We start from the raw sequence: 22300 nt of genomic DNA on the forward strand, positions 1-22300 counted from the left end.
TATGCACGAGCAAAGCCTTAGCCGTATTAGGTTTTAAAAGGGGGGGAAAGCTTAGATGGTTTAAGAGCTACAGTGTTTATATAGATTTGATAAATTAATCTAGAGACTCTCATAACACAATTCGTTTTAACAGCTTTAACTGCTTTTTGTTGATGGGTACATTTTTTTTTTTTACAATATTATTTTCTATAATAATACAACGTCTGCTGTTACCTCAGGAAGTTGGCGGTGATGTATGATAGTGAGCTTGTTTTTAATGGGTTAAAATTGGTTACAACTCACCCTTCGTTACAATAAAACAGTCTCCTCTATATACAGCTATAGGCCGTTTCAGTCTTTTCAGTCTGCTTAAGTGAATTAAGTTCATTCACAACCCCTGACTACGTCATTAATGCTCCATTGTCATTGACACAAAGGTGACGGCGTAAAGTATCTGTGGCCCGGTTTGGAATCGCAAAGGTTGCAGTTACATCATTGCAGCGGTTTTCCGGTCAGGGGTACCGTTTGTATAAACTTTATCCACTCTTTTGTTGAGGACTTAGAGATGCTTGGGTTTAACAACACAAAAGCTGAGCTGAATGCTTGGCATAGTGGTATAGATAGAGCTGAGACGTGAAAGCTATTGTGATAACCAAGGAGTTACTTAGTTTTTCAGTATTTACCCTCTGTTCTTAAATTAAAAAGATGAATATTTTACCATCATGAGATCCGCACCATAAATGCTGGCGAGCAGCCTCTCGTGGTGGAATCTGTGCAGCAGCTAAATTCAAAGCGTATGAAGTAATATCGCCACCTGGTGCTCATATTCTGTAACGACCACTGAATTGCCACTACTGACTGTGCAATATAGCGAGAAAATGCATTATTTTATGATTATGAACGTAAAATAAATATATAACGTGGTTAACAGAGCCTCAGTCTCTCTTGTACAGCTATACTCTCAGTCCTTACAAATCCTGATTGTAATGTATTTGTGTATTAATGTATTAATATGTGCACTCACACAAAATATTTCAAGTTAAAAATAAATTTTAGGCTGATTTGATGAAAATATGAAGGCAAGTTAGATCTGCACCTCTTTAAAATACTTCCAGAACTCTACAGGTAAGTTTTAAGTATATATATATGTATGTATGTATGCATGTGTGTTTATATATATATATATACATATTTATATATATATATATATATATATATATATATATATATATTTGAATTGGTATTTATTTATATATATATAAGAGAGAAAGAAAGATAATGTAAAATTTTACTGGTTAACATTTAATCACGTTTTATTAGGGCTGACAGAGTCCTTAACCCTACCTCGCTTTAAAACCTCACATAAAAACCATAAAACAAAACGAGAGATAAAAGCACATCTCTGATTCATGGATGAACTAAAATAAACAGATTAAACAACTATCTGCTTAAACAATCTGAAATTTGAAACTGAAAACTGAACATTTTTCTGGACATTGTTTAGTAATTGTAATTGTAAATGTGAAGGTGGGGTTAAAAACTGTGTAATGCCTCTAAATTATAGTGAGACTGTTTCAAAATGTTCCCAACTATTCCATCTTATTGATTCATGGAATTATTCCAGATGAAATTTCAAACAGTCATCTATGTTTCTCATGTTCCAGCTGTAATATCTTTCTGTTCAGTCAAATTTATGATTTAATATTTTATGGTATAATTTAACTACGAAACTCTGAGTCATCAGCTTTTCTTGATAAAGATCTACTTTAGCCACACAGGCACGGTTATTTATGATTTTATAGGCCTAGATTATGTTTGCACAATGAATTTACTGCTCAAAGTAAAGATCACAGGTCTGGTCTTCGCAAAAATCTGTATTTTTGGTGTATTTTGCTTTAGCTTTCAGTAATGAACAATCAGATACAGCCGATAAATGAAGCACACATTCATATAAAAATAAATAGCAATGTAATAGAAAGTTTAGTTTATAATTTATACACTCTAAAAACTGCCGGGTTGAAAACAACCCAATTTGGGTTATTTTGGCAACCCAGCGCTGGGTTATTTTAACCCAACAATTTGGGTTATGTTTAACCCAGCATGCTGGTTTGCTTTTTTATGGTTTAAAATGACTACATTGCTATGCTACAATAAACCCAAATCAAGCTAGGCATTAAACCTTCAAATCTTGTTCATTTTAAAATCACTTTCACACACAAATAATAACTACTCAAAAGGTAAATATTTATTCAAAACAAGAGAAAACTGTCAAAAAGTAGATGCAGAAAAGTATGGCATTAACAGCTACAGAGTTTATAAATAAAGCACTGAACATTTGTTGAATATAACTTTAAAGATCAGATTTGACTTTTTTGGTAAATTTTATATATTGTATAAAAATACACAAAAATTAATTTTTACAATTAGTTAAGTTCAACATTTACACTGATATTATAACATTTAACAGACACATGCATGTGTGAAAGAATGTGAGCATCTGTATGAATGACAGAGTGTAAACTCTTTAACTAAACAACACAGAACAAGCATTTAACATTTTGTTTTTACAAATTATACACTTACAGTTTGTTTCATAGTCCATGAATACAGATCATGCATCACTGTCAATTTTCATGATCTCTTTAGCATAACTAATGTAGTCATGAAGAAGCCCCATCAGCACAGCATGTGGCATCTTCTACATCATCCAGGGCAGCATCCTCCTTTAAAACCACTGCTGCATCAGTTTAGGGGAAATGACATTCTCTTCTCCAACCAGCATTCATCACAGTCACCGCCTGTTCTTCATCAGTGGCCTAAAAAGAGAAAAACATTTGAAAAAAAGAAAACATTTAATTAACTATCCATTTTCAGATAGAGGTGTATTCACATCAGTAAGGAGAGGTAAATAGTCTTTTATCATTTCAACACTTTGGTTGTTTAATATCTCTAGAATGCTGTAATGGCGGCACTAGTGTGAGGGCATGCAATATTGTTTGAATAAATATATTGCTTTCAGAAAGCTACTTCTGTACTGAAACATTAAAATGAAAAGACATGACATTCACATACCTCACAAATGTTCATGTACGTGAAGGGCTGCTCTTCGAAGGGTTAGTCCACCAAAAAATTAAAATGGTCAATTTACTCTCCCCCATGTTGTTCCAGACCCATACAAACTCTGCTAATTTTTGGAACACAAATAAATATATTTAATATTCTCTTAATTTTTGTCCTCCATTGCTAGTTGGGGAGACCAATATTTTCTTTTGAACAGACATGTTCGCTATCATATAATTTAAGATTTATTCATATGTAAATATCGGAATGGATTACTTCTACAATAACTCTGTATTTAAGAGGCTTGAAAATGCCAATTATCTAGACTCTCAATGGATTAACAAATAATTATGAGAAAATTTAAAATATATTAATTTGTGTTGTAAAGACAGACAAAAGTCTTATAGGTTTGGAATGACATGAGGGCAAGTAAATTATTTTTTTGTGTGTGTGTGAACGATTCCTTTAAGAAAGGAAGACCAAGGATCATGACTCTCCAAATCAGACTACTCCAAAGTTGGTTTGAGTTCTGCAATGAAAAACACAGACATCAATGGTTTTCATGAAATATGAGAACGTAATCACACTTTTGCTGCATCAAAATGTGAAGTAAACAGTCAGGAGACAACAGAAACATTTATTTTCTAAAAATAACTTACATATATCTCAAAAGAATGATGCTCTCCTATGTCTCTGGCTTTCAACATCTACACAAAAAAAAAAAAAAAAAAAAAAAAAAAAAAAATTCTTTTACTCTTAGAAAAAAAAAAACAAAAAAAAAACAACAACAACATAACATGGATTTATGAAGTTCACTTGCCTTAAACTGTCTTTTCCTCTCTTCTAAAGAAGCTGAGAAAATTGCCTCCTCCTCACACAAGCAGGCGTCTGTGTCCTTAACTCCAAAGTTAGTTTGAGTTCTGCAATGAAAAAAGGGACATCTATAGTTAAAATATGAACATGTAATCATACTGTTGTTGCAGGACACAACAGAAAGTAGGGCTGTGCGATATATCTAACGATATGATCATGCGCATCTAGTCAGTAAATCTGGTTCCTTGATTACCGCTAGATCGCCATCACCTGCTTTCAAATGGAGCGGCATTTAATAGACAGAGCCGTAGATCACTTACAAGCTACGCAATAACGCGTTCATTATCGCAGATGAATCGTCTTCGATAATCAACGCGATATTGCGTACCTTGTCAGTGAACTACGGCTCTGTCTATTAAATGCCGCTCCATTTGAAAGCAGGTGATGGCGATTTAGCGGTAATCAAGGAACCAGATTTACTGACTAGATGCGCATGATCATATCGTTAGATATATCGCCCAGCCCTAACAGAAAGATTTATTTTCTAAAAATAACTCACATCAGTCTCGAAAGAATGAAGTTATCTTGTCTCTGGCTATCAACATCTACAAAAACAAACATTCTTTTAGTCTTAGTAAAAAAAAAAAAGATAACACGATGGAATTATGAAGTTCACGTTACTTTCCCTCTCTTCAGAAGCTGGGAACACCGGCTCCTCCTAACAAGAGCAGGCTTCTGTGTCTTTAACTGCCGGCGCGGGCACAATGAAGACACGAGCTCAACAAGTCTGATATATTACATGCAAAACATTACTTTTAACAATTACCACTTCAACAGCCTCAAAATAATCATGCTAGTCTTTATTACATAACGCGGTTTCCTTTAGGAAACGAACGTACATTCAGTTTAACCGCGAAAAATAAGATAACAAATTTACATGAGCGTAACCGTAACCATAACCGTATATTAACACCTCAAAAAGCGCAGATATTGTAAAATCTTATGTAAAAAATGACATAAGACACTCACGGACGTTATGTTAAAAGTAACGTTAACGTTACACCTTCCATTCAGTAAAAGAGGCCGTTAAGACCTCCGCTTCTGAGGCGAAAACCGCGTCCGCGTATTTTCAATATAAGCTCTTTTATCTCCGCCTTTCATGAAACGTCAAAATACTCCCGGACATAAACAATGAATAATAACTTTACATTTTGAATCTTTACTTTTGTCTTTCACTCACTTCTCGCTTCTTTCTTTCTTTCACGCTTGAAAAACGACGGCTTCTCGCACTGGCGTCGTCTGACGTTAACGTGACGTGCGTGCTCTCGTTCACGTCCGCGTTATGATCAAGACCAATTTTCAACCCAAAATTGGGTTAAACCAACCCACCGTCGTTTTTTAGAGTGTAATGGGGATCATTTTCGTCAATTGCTGAGTGATACTGAAACATAATGTTTTGTTTAATTTGCTTCATACCATTTAAGAGGTGTGATGTTACTTTAATAATAATAATATGGCCATTTAATAATAAATACGGTCATTGTAGCAGAAGATGTGTTATGCAACATCCAGTGAGACTCCTTCCTGGAACCATCCCACCTGCATTCAAGCGCAATGTTGGTCAAAGGGCAAAGCAATTGAGCGTCTTCGATAAAACCACGCATGGGGAAAACAAGTGTCAGTGTCGGTGGCACAAGTGCTGTCGCGATGTTTGCTCGCTGCTGGCTCCTGCTTTTGGCCATGGCCTCCGTGGCCTGCTCTCAGACCGTGGAGGACAGCGCAAGGGAGTTCTTGAAGAAATTCGATGAGGAGGCAACTAATCTTGTGTACCAGTATTCCCTTGCATCCTGGGCCTACAACACAGATATCTCCCAGGAAAATGCAGATAAAGAGGTAAGTATGATAGTGTGACCCTAGTTGTAACCCTTTAAACTAATGGAATTAAAAAATATCTAATTTGGGGGCAATATACATATATTAGTAACTGGATATAGTAGGTGTTCAAGACAAGTTTTGTTCTGCAGATGGGTGTTCATGATGAGCATCAATTAATAACTATTATTTAATAAATAAATAAATAATTTTTAAACTGCTTTGAACTGCTGACATCATAAAATATCAAATTTTGGGGGGAAATATTAATGGAACCACATCAGTAGTAACTGGATATAGGTGTTCAAGACAAGTTGAGCATCTTTGACTATCTTCTGTGGACAGTTTTTCAAATATTGAAATGACAAAATATCTTGTTTTTGGAGAAAACATTAAGTGGTGACTGGATATGGATGGTCTCTTCAACTCTCTCTTTAGGCTGAAGCATATGCAATCTGGAGCGAGTACTACAGTAAGATGTCTGAGGATTCCAGTGCCTACCCCAGTGATCAAATCTCTGATCCACTGATTAAAATTCAGCTCCAAAAGCTCCAAGATAAAGGATCAGGGGCACTCTCACCGGACAAGGCTAGTGAAGTAAGTATGACATTGATGTTTTTACAATAATGTCACCCAGACACTGAAAGTGTTTCACTTCTCCTGTGGGAATATGGCAAACGTGACGAAACTAATATGGTCTGAATGCCTTGTGTTTCACAGCTGAGAAACATTATGTCAGAGATGAGCACTATTTACAACACAGCAGCTGTGTGCAAAATTGACGATCCCACTGACTGTCAGACTTTGGAGCCAGGTAATGTTAGCCGTATATACAGCACCAACCTAATAATAAAGCAAAATCTCAGGATCATAAACCAAGCGCTTTGTTTCCACATTTACAATAATAAAAGAGTCTCTGTGTAAGGTTTCTATTCTGTTTCATTCATAAATGTATAAAACAGACAAAGGGAACTGTGAGTTTCTATTCTCAGAAAATGGATGTTTATTTGAAAAAGAGGATATGAAATCTGAAATATAAGGTGAAGTAAAGGTAAAACTGGCCAGAAACATTTGGTGCCTGTACAATTTACGATTCAATAAAAATATAAATTCATTCATTAAAAAATCTGGGGTCAGTAAAAAAGGAATGGTTTCATGGTTTTACATAAAAATATTAAGGAGCACAAATTTTTTCAATATTGATAATAATAAGGAATGTTCCTTGAGCAGTATAATTCTGAAGAATCATGTGACACTAAAGACTAGAGTAATGGCTGCTGATCTTTACAATATTACTATTTTTACTGACATTTTTTTTATCAAATGAATGCAGCGTTGCTGAGCATAAGAGACTTTAAAGGGATACTCTACCCCAAAATGAAAATGTTGTCATTAATCACTTACTCCCATGTTGTTCCAAACCCGTAAAAGCTCAGTTCATCTTCGGAACACAATTTAAGATATTTTGGATGAAAACCCTGTGACTGTCCCATAGACTGCCAAGTAAATAGCAGTGTCAGGGTCCATAAAAGGTATGAAAGTCGTTGTCAGAATACTCCATCTGCCATCAGACGTGCAATCTGGGTTATGTGAAACGATGGGAACACTTTTTGTAAGCGAAGAAAACAAAAATAACGAATTTATTCAAAAATTCCTTTGTCAACAGTCTCCTCTGTGTCTCTCCATATCACCATATGCTGCGTATGCTCTTCAGTATCATCTGCGCCACAAGGATGCGCTGTTTTCTTTCAAATCAAAACTGAATACACGTAGAAACAGCGCATCCTTGTGGCGAAGCTTTTACAGGTTTGGAACTACATGGGGGTAAGTGATTAATGACAAAATTTTAATTTTGGGGTGAAGTATCCCTTTAAAATTATTTAAAAAAATTGACCAACCCCAAACTTTTGAACGCTGGTGGATGTTCTTAAATTTGAATGACTAACGACACTTGACTTGACCAAACTAGTGTTTTTAGATCTCACTGCTAGCAATGTGAAGTTCGCCGGGAACACATACAGTAAAGGCATTTGCCACATGTAAATGTCCATCTGCATTTAAATCAGTGAGCCAATTTACCTGACTTCAATACATTTTTCATTCACTAGGCCTGGAGAGTATCATGGCAAACAGCAGGGACTATGACGAGCGTCTACATGTGTGGGAGGGATGGAGAGTGGCCGCAGGGATGAAGATGAGACCCCTTTATGAGAAATATGTGGACTTGAAGAATGAAGCCGCCAAACTCAACAGTATGAGCTCTGTTCTTAACTTTATGACACAGGCTTTTAAAACCTGATATTACCTGATATTAAATAATATTATGCCTTTGCTTTTACTGCTTTGATTTTATGTACAACTGATGTGGTGGTTGACAAAGTTCAAGATTTTTCTTGTCATTTTATTTAAGATTATGAAGACCATGGAGATTACTGGAGGGGGGATTATGAAACCATCGATGAACCCGAATACAGTTACTCCCGAGACCAAGTTATGGAAGACGCCAGACGCATTTACCAGGAGGTTGGTGAAAAATAGTCAAAACAAGTCACACACTTCTAAAAATAAAGGTTCCAAAAGGTGCTATAGATTTTTGGTTCACCTTTCAGTAAACAGTTCTTTAAAGAACCATTTTTGAAGAACCTACCATTTTCCATTCTTTTCCAAGAACTTTTGGTGCAAAAGTTCCATGGATGTTAAATGTTCTTCATGGAACCATCAATGGCAATAAAGAACCTTTATATTTAACAGTTTTTCTTGAGTTTTTATTCCGAAAACCCAATCTTATTATGATGTTCCAGATCTTGCCTTTGTACAAAGAGCTTCATGCTTATGTGAGAGCAAAACTGCAAGACGTCTATCCAGGTCACATCGCCTCCGACGCTTGCCTTCCAGCACACCTGCTTGGTAATATATGGAACATCACTCTTTGGACATTTGCATTGTCAAAATAGTGACTACATATAAAAGAATAAATATATGCTATTAGGATATAATGTTGTTTAAGATCAAATGGTGACATTTTATGACTTTTCACATTTAGGTGATATGTGGGGAAGGTTTTGGACCAACTTGTATCCTCTCATGATCCCGTATCCAGAAAGGCCTGATATCGATGTGAGCTCTGAAATGGTGGCCAAGGTAAGACATGTGACCATTTTCATTTCTATTCTTTACCTTTTCGGTCTAAGTTAAGTGTCTTTTATCTCCAAGGTTTTATCTTTTATCTTCATTTATGTTTAAAGTCCAGGCTAAAGGTCTGTTCGCATTTTATTTGATCAAAGATTACATGTAATCTATTCTATTAATCATTTTGTTCTTTAGCTGGAGTTGTAAATAGTCATGCTCTTTTTTTAAATTTCCTAATTATTTGATACCATTTCAGGGCTGGGATGAAATCCGCCTGTTTAAAGAGGCAGAAAAATTCTTTATGTCTGTAAACATGTCTGCAATGTTCGACAACTTTTGGACAAACTCGATGTTTATTAAACCTGAAGGAAGAGACGTGGTGTGCCATCCAACCGCATGGGACATGGGAAACAGGGAGGACTTCAGGTGGGGTGATAATGTAATGCTTTCTGAAAAGAACCCATTGTTTCTAATGTGTTAGAACCTCACTAAGGCTGCAATTATTTGAACAAAATACAACAAAAAAGGCTGTAATATTGTGAAATATTATTAACATTGAAAATAGCTGTTTTATATTTTTATATTTTAAAATGTAATTTATTCCTGTGATGGCAAAGCTGAATTTTCAGTAGCAATTACCCAAGTCTTCAGTGTCATATGATCCTTCAGAAATCATTCTAATATGCTGATTTTCTTTTTATTATTGATTTTGAAAACATTTGTGCTTTTTAATATTTTTGTGAAAATTGTTATACGTTTTTCAGGATTCTGAAACAAAGCAGTTGGGAATAGAATAGCAATTATTAATTTTAGCTGCTGCTGTCATTCTGTGCAAGAATTAGCAAACTTATTTAGTGCAACACTGTTATTATTTTTGACAGAATCAAAATGTGCACTAAAGTGAACATGGATGATTTCTTAACTGTTCACCATGAGATGGGTCATAACCAGTACCAAATGGCTTACCGTCACCAATCATATCTACTGAGAGACGGAGCTAATGAAGGCTTCCATGAGGCTGTAGGAGAGATCATGTCCCTGTCTGCTGCCACTCCTTCTCACCTGCAGTCACTGGGGCTTCTACCTCCTGACTTCAAACAGGACTATGGTAAAGTGCAATTGCAATACCTGCCTGATTTCATCTGAATAACCAGAAACTGAATTCAGCATACAAACATTCTTTACCAAAACCTAAAAACATTAATATTATTATTTGTATTTACAGAAACGGATATTAACTTCCTTCTGAAGCAGGCCCTCACCATCGTGGCCACTCTGCCTTTCACCTACATGCTGGAGGAATGGAGGTGGCAGGTCTTCAAAGAGACCATCCCCAAAGATGAGTGGATGCTCCGCTGGTGGCAGATGAAGTGAGTGACAGAAGACAGATTAAAAATCATCAGAATCCAAACATTATGAACTCTTATGAACTCTCATCACAACATTTGTTACCACAGGAGAGAACTAGTTGGAGTGGCTGAGGCTGTGCCCAGAGATGAGTCTTACTGTGACCCACCTGCCCTTTTCCATGTGTCTGGGGATTTTTCTTTCATCAGGTAATGTCACCTGTAGAACGAATAAAGCATTGTGTTTAACACGGTCATCGTTATTTCAGAATTTGCTATTCTTAAAACCTCAATATTGATTTTTTAACAAAATCATTTGTACAGCACAACTCGTTCTGCAGACTTACTGTAACTGCATCTTGCATTCAGCAACGTTCCCACATTGTAGGAGCTTCAAAATGTGAAGCAATACAAAGTAAACCGCTAAATAATGACAAGAGTCATCTTTATATTGAGCTTTTCTCACGGTCTGCATGGATGAACAAACATTTAACACAACCAATGAGGTCCAATTCATAAACAAATATGAGCTGGTTCTTTTTACTGATTTAAAACATATTAGGGTAGCCAGACTCTCGATACTAATGACTCTTTTGAGTTGGTTCTTTCTAGGGGAATCAAAACACACAGCACATGCAATGTAGCCTACTTCCTGAAACAAATGGCCTGAACTGGTTCTTTGAGTCAAAACATACGTGTTGACCAGGGTTACCCAATTTCAGAAATAAAGAACTCTTTTGAGCCGGTTCTTTAAAGTGAATCAGAAAATAGGCAGAGCGAACAGTGTAGCCCAACTGGTGAAACAAATTACTTGTTTGAGCTGGTTCTTTCGATGACCAGGTTTTTTTCAAGTCACATACTCACTCTTTGAAAATATTGATTCATTTGATTTGCTTTGTTTCACTGAAACGCAACAGAAAATTCTGAATGAACAACAGTTCATTCAACAGCAAACAATGCGAGATACATTGCAAATCACCCTTCTTTGCTGAAATAGTTGCAGTAACACAGATTTCAGTTGATACATTAGAAAATAGAATGTAACTTAATTTTCTAGTTTGTAATTGTACCGATTCAGTGTGTCATCAAAAGTTAGCCATGTTTTGTTTTAAAACAGAGTTTGCTGCCAATACAGTAAATGTTGTCACTGTACCCTATGACAGTAAGGAATACAGTGATGTAAAATGCTGTATTTGATGCTATTTGTCTCCCTTCTACAGATGAATCTCTTAACACTCAGATGTTATACAATCAATACTGGAACTGTATACCTCTCTCTTGTACTCATTTTGTTCACAAAATGCAAATCTCTCTGTCTCTCTCACACATAGACATATCATCTAAGATAAGGTCACTGAACATAGGTTATCATCTAAGATAAATTGCTTGAAAGTAATTCATTACATTTGGTTATCCGTATTGGCAATTTCAAACAAGTTCTGTAGCTATAGTATATTTATAGAAATATAGGCTATACATTTACCAAATGATTCACCTCTGGTGTGACTTTAAATGCAGACAAAAACTCATCACCAAACACCAATGACTTCTACATATGGGTACAGCCATTTTAGACACTTCCAAAACTGTTGTAGAGATGGAAATACAATTTTTTGAGGTTTTGAATGCGTAAGAGTTGGCAGCCCTTCTAAGATACCCCTGAGTGTGAATCAGATTGAGAGCTTGATATTTGTGAAATGAATTGGGAATTCTGCATCAAAAAATGTATACAGTATAACCCTTAATTAAACAACTCTTTCTTTGTTTAATGCAATATTTATTTTAAATGAATTTAACACTGCAAGAAATAATGTCATATAGGGTAATAACCATATGAATAGCCATGTCTTGTTTCTCTAATAGGTACTTTACCAGAACTATATATCAGTTCCAGTTTCAAGAGGCCTTATGTGAGGCAGCTGGCCACACCGGTCCCCTTTACAAATGCGACATTACAAACTCAACCAAAGCTGGTAACAAACTCAGGTATGCAGAATGATGTATGTTCTATTTATAACTCCTATATTATTTTATTTTAGGATAAACATAACTGCTATAAACAAACAAATATTTTGGTCCGTAGGCATATGCTTGAGTTAGGCAGATCCATGTCTTGGACTCGTGCTCTGGAAGATGTTGCAGGAACCACGAGGATGGACTCTCAGCCACTGCTACATTACTTCAGCACTCTCATGGACTGGCTAAAGAAGGAGAACCAGAAGAACAACAGAGTGCCTGGCTGGGATGTCAATATTAACCCATGTTAGTATTTCATTTGAACATAACATTACATTTCTTTAGATTCTTATAATAAATGCAGCTATTGGTTAAATTATATAATCTTACTGATGTGACCACATACTACATATTGAAAAATAAAAATAACAATCAGGTGTATTTACTTATTCACAGCATCCTCTGTAAATAAAGATGATTCAAATGCATTCAAAGTCAGAATAAGCCTAAAATCTGCCATGGGAGATGATGCAGTAAGCGTCTTTTAATTTTTAACAAACAATGATTTACAGATAGAAATGGTATTGCTTTTGCTAATTACTGTCATTTTTAATCTCCAGTACACTTGGAATACAAATGAAATGTATCTCTTTAAGTCCACTATGGCCTTTGCCATGCGCCAGTACTACTTGGAAGAAAAGGGAATAGAAATGAATTTCATGTAAGAATTATCACGTCTTATCGTTCACTAATTGCACATTTCAGAGTGTGAATGAATCATTGTCATTGTGACATTGCACAACATATTTGTTGCATACAGGCCAGAGAACATCAACACATACAGTGAAACGGCCAGAATCTCCTTTTATTTCTTTGTAATGGATCCAACCAAACCAGGCACAGTCATTCCCAAAGCAGATGTAGAGGCAGCTATCTGGTATTTCTTGAAATCATACCATATACTATATTTTTAAATATATTTTATAGCTATATAATATTTATAGAGTGTATGAGTATTGGGTGCCAAGGCATAATTAAGGAGAACTTGAGCAGCTTCAGTGAATTTCCCTTTTTAAATCTTCACAGGCTGTCCAGAGAACGCATCAATGGTGCATTTTTACTCAATGATGAAACACTGGAATTTGTTGGGCTGCAGGCAACATTAGCTCCACCCAAAGAGGAAAAAATCACAGTTTGGCTGGTGGTGTTTGGGGTCGTAATGGGTGTAACTGTGTGTGGGGGGATCTACCTCATTACCACAGGGATATTAAACAGGAAGAAGTAAGTACTGCAGGTGAAACACAAAGCAACTTAGAGCCAGTTCAGTGACGGTGAAGAGTATGTCATTCTTGTCCATATTAAACATCAACATGTTTGGTAGAACTGCATCATCATAACAGCTATATGCATTGTGGACAATGATTAAAAATTACACAAAGATGACATGATCCATCAATGGTACACTGCATTTTTAGCATCAGAGTTAGAAATGTTACACATTATAATAATTAATTTTTTATAGAAATAGCAAAATATGGGTTTCAAAAAACAAAATAATAAATACATCCATTCAAGGTTTTACCACAACTGGTGTGGTATTTAATTGCTAACATTACTGCACTTCTTTTTTTTCAGGAAAGCTAAGAAGGCTGACGAGACTGTGAACCCATATAAGAATTCAGATGATGGAGAAGAGAACAAAGCCTTTGAGGAAGACATTGAACAAACAGGACTATAAAGAAATAGGTGCTTTCAAAAATTACATCAGAAGTAAGAGTGATGAAAAAAGCATCTACACCATTGCCTGCTTTTGGAAACATTTGTTTTCCAATAGAATTTTTTTTTTCTTGCAAATGTTTATTTAAATGCTTGATGTTAAAGTGTAGATACATGAACAAATTATAATGTGATAATACATTTACTTTAAGCAATGTGATAGCTCAAATTTCTAGTAGCTTATAGAGGCAAATGTATATAAAGGTTAATATTACAAATATATTGATAAAGCACTCATGTATTTTAAAAATACTATGAACATTCTGAATAAAATCCTTAATTTAATAAGAGGTTTTAATATACAGTGGGTTCTGTGGTCTCATTCTCACTCTAAGATAAAGCGACTGCTGGATGTTTCATTGCCTCTTTTCATTTTCACAACATCATCATTTACAGTGTGAATGAACCATCCTCTGTGGAGCGCTGACTCAAAATCCCGGAGACCATCATACTTTAGAGACATGTAGAAAATAAGGGATAATTTTTCTGGGTCATCTGCAGAAATGTCTATATTTTTTCTGTCATACACCTGAAATAAACATGTAAAAAGTTGGTTTGCCGTTAAAGTTGAACAGGAAGACCCTGTAATACTATTTTGTAACCCTTGCAAAATCACAGGTTATTGAAAACGTACTTTAATTGTTAATATCTTTTCCTCTCCTCGGCTGGTGCAGCAGAGGAACTTGTCTGTGCCTGTGAAGTTCAGCACAACAGAACTCTTGTTGCTGGGGACCGTCCCAAGGAAAATGCACTGGAAGATGGTGATTTTTGCTGAAAAAAATGTGAATTTGTGGAAAGTCTCATTTTAAAATAACAAAACAAAAAGCACTGTCACAAGGTAATAATGAAAATATGATTTTCAATATTTGATGCAAACCTGACATGGTTTTCTCCAAACATATCTTGTTCTGTTTTGATGCAACATAATTGTTTCCTTCGACTGTCTTTAAATTGCTTTGTTCTTTAATTACATTCCAAATTTGTGCCGAAACTGAAATAAGGCAGCAGAATATTACAACCAGAACTTCATTTTCTTACATTACATAAAACATTAGATACTTCAAAATGAATAAAAACAGTTAAGATAAATAATTCTTACCATAGGCAATATCAGCTGTGTGGGGAACAATCTTGCTTTCATTAAGCAGCCAGTCAGAGTTGCAGATAGGGTTGTCAGCATCAGAGTCTTGATCAGCCATCAGAGTCAAGCTCATGTTTGCCACGGAATGAAACACATCGTCATCAATGATACAGTCGTCCTCAATGTCCTTCTCTTTCTGCTCTGGTTGTAGATGCGATGGTTCCTGAAGCGCACCCAACTCAGTATCTTCCATCGACAGGCTGAATCTCATGAATTGAAACATCTTTTTATTGCATTGGGGGGCCTCCGATTGACACTCTTCTGTTTTTTCAGTACTCGGATGATTTACAGTCTAGGAGAGGAAATGATTTGCTTTAGTTGAATCAAAGAGGTGGTCTACTGAATGTATTTTGTTTCAAATGCCAACCACAAAGTTGTCAAGTTTCACTGAGTTATCTGACTAGATGGAAAGGTTGCAGTAAACAAGTCAATTTCATTTCTCTTTCCCGTAACATTTATACAGGTTAAATGAACAGAGAAGTGAAAGAAAGTATTAAGTGAACTAGGAAATCTGAAAATGCCTATGTTTTTGCACTACTTATCATCTGGAGTTTATCTCCCTTAATGAAAATAAATGTAGACATTGATCAATTGCTATTTATTGTAAAATGATTTTGCTAAATATGCATTTATTTTTACATCAGCTACAAAATAACAAATTGCTACATACCTCTGCTGCCATGTTGATCTCAGCGCTGATAAAGGATGTGAGAGCCCTGCCTCTGAAACACGGCTTTTTCAATGTTGAAGCCCTCATGCGGTATAAGAGGAAGTTATGAGACATATTACACCAAAGCATGAGGTTAAGTTGGGAAAATTGATGATGTGTTGGTGGGGAAAACACATAATTCGAGGGGTTGGAAAAAATTAAAGGCATGAAGTAATAACACATAACCTAGAAAAAGTTTTTTTTTTCTCTTACCCTCTATACCAACCTAAAACACAGTGGTTTATGGCAGAAAAGGTCACAGTTTGGGTGTTGGTGATGAGACTAGTGGTAAAGGTTGGGATCTTCCTATCGCTGAGGCTTTAACATGAAGAAGTAATCATCGAAAGGGGAAGCACGTCAGAAATTAATCACTGTTTTGTAGTAAAAATAAAGCGTGTTGGCTTATATCCAGTTTAATGACAAAGATGATGCAATTCTTGCCAATAGCACGTTTGATATTGGAATTGCACCATAGGGCACTTTAGGCCACTGACAGTTATGACCTAAAAAACAATTTTATTCATATTCTTAATATAAATCTTTAATAAAAACAACTGAATTAAGCTATTTCCTTCATATAATTAGTAAAATTAATTAAAGTAATTTTTTTGTAATTCTTACGATTTAGTGTAATTAATCACACCTTAGTCCTATTTGAAGTTATCCTAACAGGAGTAAAAGTGCAGTTTTAAGCATTTTATGAGTTGAATATATTCTGAAGCACAGTATAAAAAACTTAAATGGGTTATTTTTTTATGAGGAACAGTGTTAAAAGTTTTAGATTAGTTTTAGGTACCTCCTAGTTATTGGTGTTAATCTGGCACCTCGTGCTAATTTCTTTAATTATCTGACAAACCCTGTTTAGCTGGGAGCCTCACTTTTCAGTTTTCACTGACTCTGCAAAACGGTGAGCCATTCTAAACTGACTGAAACCCTCTGACAGCAGGTAGATGAAGTTCAATAGCAGCCATAGCAAGAAAAATTGGTTGTTACCACCGATCTATAATATAGAACAATGAAGCCCATTAGAATGCAGTTAGAATGCCCTTGTAATTCAAGCAATGAAAGAAAAAACCCATGTATGATTTTTTATTGCACAAGCAATGTAGCCTACTTTTCTGAATATCGGCACATAAAAATGCTAATAATTCTATACAACAGTGTAAAGCAAGGAGGTGTTTAATTCCTTGAATGAATCTGTTTTTGAACGAATCATGTGACACTGGCTCACGGTCCATTCACTTGTCATTCACATTCTAATTGGATGAGCCGTTTGGAACAAATCTTTTGATTTGAATGATTCAATAGATCATTTATTAAAACAGGGATTTGCTGCCACCTACGGGCGGTTTTACTGTCATCTCAATTTATCCATGACAGTCCTAAACTAGCCAAGGTGCCAGCACAAAAACCAGACTGTATAAAAACACATTCAGCAAATTTTTTTTTAATTAACAGTATTGACCCATATTCCTCCATTTCAGACCCCAGAAGGGGAAAAAAGCTTTAAAATAATAGTTTGTTTTATAAGGATAATATTTCATTAAATAATAACCTTTTTAGACAAATTTTGTAAGCATTGTGTAAAATTAGCATTTTTTTTTTTTTATAATTGCTTACGAGTACAATTTTAACTGTATTATTTGTGTCCCCTTTAAAAATCATTTTTGTCCCGCCAAAGCCTTTTTGGATGAGATAATGTGATTTATTTATGAGTGTTGTCTTCTGCGCTAGTGCTATGTGAACCGAGGGAGAGAAAGAGCAGAGAGCCCCTCCCCACGCACACTCTTTACACACGTCTGTCTGGTTTTGGTTAAAGGACGGACGTTGTGGTGCATTCAGAGAATTACCGCTGGGTGTGAACTGCGCTCAAAAAACCTCACCTTATTTTCTCTGACAAGCGTTCCGCACATGCAGCTGACATATACCACACTTTCGGTTAACAAATAAACATCTTACGCGGTGATGAAGCGTCCATGTGCGCTAATGTCCGATTCGCGACCTAACGACTAATTTGAACAGATTCATTTTAATGAACTAATAAAACGAGTGATCTGTCCAACACCATACTCACGATACATCACTGTCTGAAACGGTTTATAACACATAATTCACTCAGAACACCTCGGAAATGACATAAGTGTGCTTACCCCATTTAGCAAGAGTGGTTAGTAAGATTCAGCATTAATAATCCACAGTATTTTCATGTTAGGCATATTTATATGACAATGTAGGCCCATAGTTTAGACTAGAGGTGAAACAAGACCAAAGCACAAAGCAAGCTGTTGTTATCTAGCTGCTAATTTTATTAAATCGTATAGGGTAGAAAATAAGACTATTAGTTAAATAAATTTTTAATGCTGCTCTTTAAAATGCTACTCTGTAATTTTTATATGATTATATACCAAAATAATTATCAGGTCTAGCAAAGAAGGATCTTATCTTACAAAGCTACAGAGGCAAGTGGAAAAATCACTGCTTTTTTTTGCAAAAGGGGCAAGAAAGGATGACAGTGAGAGTAGTTTGGCAGAGGTTGTAGAACAGAATAATTCTCAGCCACAGTCTGGAAGAAAATGAGGGGCCAAAATAAAGTGTCACTTATGCAGCTCTAATACAGCTTGGTCTACTTCAGTTATATCTTGGAACCTTATAACGCCAATTTAATGGCAACAGTACATTTTAAGCGCAATAAGCTCTTCAAAACATTATCACTATAATTTTGTAACTTTAAGTAAAAGCATCTGTTAATAAGTGACATAAGAAACATCACACTATGAAGTATAACTATTACTACAGTACCACTGCAGGATGAATCTGAAACAATTGCTGAAGCACTAAACTTTATTCATTACTTTTTTGTTTTACGATTTTATTGCAGAAACATAATAAATAAACACAGTAATATGGTAAATGATACATTTATGCAGCAAAAGCAAGATGTTAGTAGCTTTTATCCTATACTTACAAATGTAAATAATAGCTGATATAAATGCAGGAATTACATACATTGTTTAAAAAAAGTTTTAAATGTTTTTGCAAAATTTTAATATTTCAGCACAAAAAGTAACTATGAGCAGTTAGCAATGAAAATAAATATGAATTACACATGTTGGTTTACAAGCATCAGTTTAGAATTAGCTGAATAAAAAACAAAGATGAAAAAAAAGAAAAAAATAGTCAGCCTAAAGTATGATACATATCTGCTCACTACTGCGATGGCATTAAAACACACCATTCTTTGGAAAAGGCTGCTTCCTCTAAGACAACCTTAACAATTAAACTCATGTGGCAACTTTAACCAACGCTTCTAAACAGTCTTCAGCACATTCTCTTAACAAACTAACCTGACCAATTTGCTTCTTTAGATGCCAGTCCAAAAAATTTATTGACATTTTTAATGGATGGTCATGTCAGCTTGAACCAATAAGATCAGTTCATTATGTTAGGGTTGGGTTTGAATAATCATTATTTTGAATTGTAAGTTAATTTGAGAACAATTCCCAGTTTTAAAAAAATGTCATATACAAGTGTGATATACAAAACATAATTCATCACTACTATACAAACTCTTCTCAATTCTGCGATGTCCATATCAAGACCTTGAAATCTAACATGACCCATTCTCACTCAGAATTATGAATGAGAAGGCACTGTCTTGTTTACTGTCAAACTGATCTTCTTTTTGCATGTCCACTTCTCTATCATCTACCCTTTGTGTGTAGATAAACCATCCTCTGTAAAGAGCCGACTCAAAACGCCGGAGATTGTCTCGCCCACAAGACATGTAAAATACAAGGGACCATTTTTCTCGGTCATCAGGACAGATTCTTTTCAGGTCCTTTTTATTATGGTTCTGCAAACAAACAAAACAAGTCTAGTTTCAGCTCTAAGGAACATTTCACCCAAGAGAATACAGTGCATAAATCATACTTATAAAAAAACTTAAAAGTACATTAGTACATTACTTTAAATGTAGGTGGCAAGATGCAAATGGAAATTAGGCTATATTATAAAAATAATGGAAATTAGGCTATATTATAAAAATAAAATAAAATAAAATAAAATAAAATAAAATAAAATAAAATAAAAATAAACTTACCATGACTGTCAAAATCTTCTTATCTTCACCTTGCTTGGTGGTACAGCAGAAGAAGTTTTCTGTGCCACTGAAGTTCAGTACAACAGGAACACCTTCACAGTCCGTCGTGATAGTATAATAGTAGAGGGTGATTTTTGCTGAAACAAAAATAATTGCAAAATATATTTCAAAATACACTTGAATCAAATCAAAACAAAGAATGATAATTCAGTTATTTAATTTACTTCTAAATAAATGTATATATATACATTTTATATTTATTACCAACCTGACATGGTGTCTTTTAAAAGCATATGCTGATTCTCTGGGGTGACATACTTTTCCATCAAGAAACTCTTAATGAACACATTATTTTGCTCTCTAATCCGCATCAAAATCCTTGAAGAATCTGACAAAATAGAGGAAAAATATGTTTTATGGACATCAGTTATAACATTTATAACAGTTATAACAGTTAGAACTTGAATTGTATTGTCAATGAATGCAACATTTGTTTCTTACTTAAGGTAATCTCAGCTGTCGAAGGCAGGACAACAACTTCATTAAATTGGCAATTCATTCCTCCACAGCTGTTGCAAGGGCTGTAAGGATCACAGCCCCGAGCAACGACCACACTGAATTTGGTTTCAGCCATGGAGACAAGCAGAAGATTGTTTTTACTGAAACAGTCATCCTCAATGTCCTTGTCTTCCCACTCGGGCGATGGTTGAACTCCAGTGGCTTTCAGATCTTCCTCTCTTACCATCATCATGCTGAATCTCATGACTGTCGGCTCCTTTTTACGCACATTGATTTCCTCAGATTCACATTCTTCGGTTTTACTTTGTGGCGAATGATGTATGGTCTAAGAGAGGAGATTTAAGACCTCAGCACAGTTAATGTAAATCAAATCAAACTAACTTAGATGTTTTACTCCTCAAGCAGTTAATCAAAAATAAACCATGATGATGTAATCTTTGGAATTTAATGTTTTAAACACCCCCGCACATGTCCATGTGATCAATCAAAGTTTCTTGTTTAATGTTTTAAACGATCAATCAAAGTTTCTTGACTAGGCTTACTTCTCTCTTACATCTCAATGAACTGAGTAAGTGCATATAGGAGTCACATTAGTGTCAAAATTGTCAAAAAATATTAAATACAAAACTCACAAGTAAGGGGGACCCTTCAACCAGCAGCTCAGCAAATGCCTGTGGAGTCAAATCCTCCACATCTGTGTTGTTTATCATTATAACTTTATCTCCCTTGCTGAAAAAATCAGATATAGATGAATGAACAGACAGTCAGATAGTTACACAATTGATGATAGACAGATAGATAGATAGATAGATAGATAGTCTCACCTTGCGAATTTTCCTTTGTTATAGTTAAAAAAGCCATTCACTTTATACGAGTGTTTCCCTTCACGTTCATTGTGGAGCAACATAACACCACCACAAACAGGATTTCCCTAGAAGACATCACACATAAAATGTTTTCTACTAAATACATTTATCAGTTAACATAGATGTTGATCTACATTGGCATACAACAAACACTGCATACAGTACCTCAGCTGCCATGATGATCTAAGTGTCGATTATGAGGATGTGTGTGTCCGACTCTAAAACACTGCCTTTTGAAAGCCAGTAGACCTGATGATGCAGTAAGAAGAGGAAGCTACATGATGTCACTAAACCAGTGTCAGTGTTGGCTGGAAAAGAAGAAGTATAGAGTTGTAGGGGAAGGACACAGAAGTGTAATCACAAATATGGGGAAAGATAGTAAAATAATTCAGCAAATAATTCTAAACTGATACTGTAGCTCTGTTTGAGATTATCTGTGCCACACAATATGACCACACTGCACAAGCTGCTTATCTCTCTTGAGTCTGAAAGGCAGACCATTATCTGCAAACTGGGACACAAAGCTGATCTTTTGACAGGAAACATTCTCTTTATTTAGGTTGGTGAACTGTTAATGTACACCTATTTAAGGGTGTTTTCACATAAAGTTTGATTTAAAAGAACCCTTTCTTGTTCACATCACAAATTCATAAGAACTTTCTGTGCAGCATTGGAATGCTGGAGTCTGACTTACTGGAAAATTTGAAAGACAAGGTGGACGGAGAAGGGGGTGAGGAAGATCTGGCAATCCCTGATCATGACATTTGCAGAGCTTTAACAATGGATTTCAGTCAAATTTATAAAGTTAATTCAGCTTCCTTTTTTCTCAGATGAGATTAAGGGTATTAAAATGTTTCTTTGCTCCTGGCAGGTATGCATTAAAACGTTTAATGCACAGGTAGTCAGTTTAATCACCGTTCCATATTAATGCGCTGCTTTCATTGACACACATGCTCGTATGCTCATCACTCGCACACAGAGATCGGAGATTACGCAGTGAGTGCACACATAGAATCATTCAGGAGCACAGAAACA

The 22300-nt window shown here is 35.4% G+C and overlaps 3 protein-coding genes and 2 long non-coding RNA genes across 5 annotated transcripts; 1 reads left to right on the forward strand and 4 right to left on the reverse strand.

Annotated features, from left to right (window-relative positions):
- Positions 1 to 2544: 2544 nt before the first annotated feature.
- On the reverse strand, positions 2545 to 3746 carry LOC122138896. The gene is made up of 3 exons (XR_006155875.1): positions 3699 to 3746; positions 3052 to 3568; positions 2545 to 2795 (listed from the first exon to the last, which is right to left on the reverse strand). It is a non-coding gene; the product is annotated as an uncharacterized LOC122138896 (long non-coding RNA).
- Positions 3747 to 3859: 113 nt separating this feature from the next.
- On the reverse strand, positions 3860 to 5172 carry LOC122138897. Its single transcript, XR_006155876.1, has 4 exons — positions 5093 to 5172; positions 4534 to 4639; positions 4412 to 4457; positions 3860 to 3959 (listed from the first exon to the last, which is right to left on the reverse strand). It is a non-coding gene; the product is annotated as an uncharacterized LOC122138897 (long non-coding RNA).
- Positions 5173 to 5499: 327 nt separating this feature from the next.
- Positions 5500 to 14483, forward strand: LOC109101497 (angiotensin-converting enzyme 2-like). Its single transcript, XM_042734002.1, has 18 exons — positions 5500 to 5745; positions 6163 to 6321; positions 6445 to 6538; positions 7833 to 7976; positions 8135 to 8247; positions 8526 to 8631; positions 8768 to 8865; positions 9110 to 9279; positions 9735 to 9961; positions 10079 to 10223; positions 10311 to 10409; positions 12063 to 12185; positions 12283 to 12461; positions 12612 to 12688; positions 12776 to 12876; positions 12976 to 13092; positions 13242 to 13436; positions 13791 to 14483. Exons 1-18 carry the CDS (start codon positions 5515 to 5517, stop codon positions 13891 to 13893), a joined length of 2481 nt encoding a protein of 826 aa, XP_042589936.1. The 5' UTR covers positions 5500 to 5514; the 3' UTR covers positions 13894 to 14483.
- On the reverse strand, positions 13002 to 15976 carry si:ch73-226l13.2 (uncharacterized protein LOC100150092 homolog). The gene is made up of 5 exons (XM_019114989.2): positions 15743 to 15976; positions 15031 to 15364; positions 14809 to 14922; positions 14566 to 14702; positions 13002 to 14460 (listed from the first exon to the last, which is right to left on the reverse strand). The coding sequence occupies exons 1-5, from the start codon at positions 15962 to 15964 to the stop codon at positions 14257 to 14259; spliced, it is 1011 nt and encodes a 336-aa protein (XP_018970534.2). The 5' UTR covers positions 15965 to 15976; the 3' UTR covers positions 13002 to 14256.
- A 2842-nt stretch (positions 15977 to 18818) lies between these two features.
- il1fma (interleukin-1 family member A) lies at positions 18819 to 21576 on the reverse strand. The gene is made up of 7 exons (XM_042734003.1): positions 21431 to 21576; positions 21224 to 21330; positions 21032 to 21128; positions 20382 to 20724; positions 20149 to 20268; positions 19881 to 20017; positions 18819 to 19634 (listed from the first exon to the last, which is right to left on the reverse strand). The coding sequence occupies exons 1-7, from the start codon at positions 21440 to 21442 to the stop codon at positions 19389 to 19391; spliced, it is 1062 nt and encodes a 353-aa protein (XP_042589937.1). The 5' UTR covers positions 21443 to 21576; the 3' UTR covers positions 18819 to 19388.
- Positions 21577 to 22300: the final 724 nt, after the last annotated feature.

Source organism: Cyprinus carpio, chromosome B11 (genome assembly GCF_018340385.1).
Source record: "Cyprinus carpio isolate SPL01 chromosome B11, ASM1834038v1, whole genome shotgun sequence".
Classification (NCBI taxonomy): domain Eukaryota; kingdom Metazoa; phylum Chordata; class Actinopteri; order Cypriniformes; family Cyprinidae; genus Cyprinus; species Cyprinus carpio.

Coding starts and splice junctions, on each gene's coding strand:
- il1fma (XM_042734003.1), bottom strand. Junction 21,129..21,223: donor AACAAAGGAAAATTCGCAAG/GTGAGACTATCT, acceptor TGATTTTTTCAG/CAAGGGAGATAAAGTTATAA. Junction 20,269..20,381: donor GACAGCTGAGATTACCTTAA/GTAAGAAACAAA, acceptor CTATTTTGTCAG/ATTCTTCAAGGATTTTGATG.
- LOC109101497 (XM_042734002.1), top strand. CDS start 5,515: ATGGGGAAAACAAGTGTCAGTGTCGGTGGCACAAGTGCTGTCGCGATG. Junction 8,248..8,525: donor CCAGACGCATTTACCAGGAG/GTTGGTGAAAAA, acceptor ATGATGTTCCAG/ATCTTGCCTTTGTACAAAGA. Junction 12,462..12,611: donor GGATGTCAATATTAACCCAT/GTTAGTATTTCA, acceptor ACTTATTCACAG/CATCCTCTGTAAATAAAGAT.
- si:ch73-226l13.2 (XM_019114989.2), bottom strand. CDS start 15,964: ATGTGTTATTACTTCATGCCTTTAATTTTTTCCAACCCCTCGAATTAT. Junction 15,365..15,742: donor AGATCAACATGGCAGCAGAG/GTATGTAGCAAT, acceptor TTCCTCTCCTAG/ACTGTAAATCATCCGAGTAC. Junction 14,461..14,565: donor AAAAGATATTAACAATTAAA/GTACGTTTTCAA, acceptor TGTTTATTTCAG/GTGTATGACAGAAAAAATAT.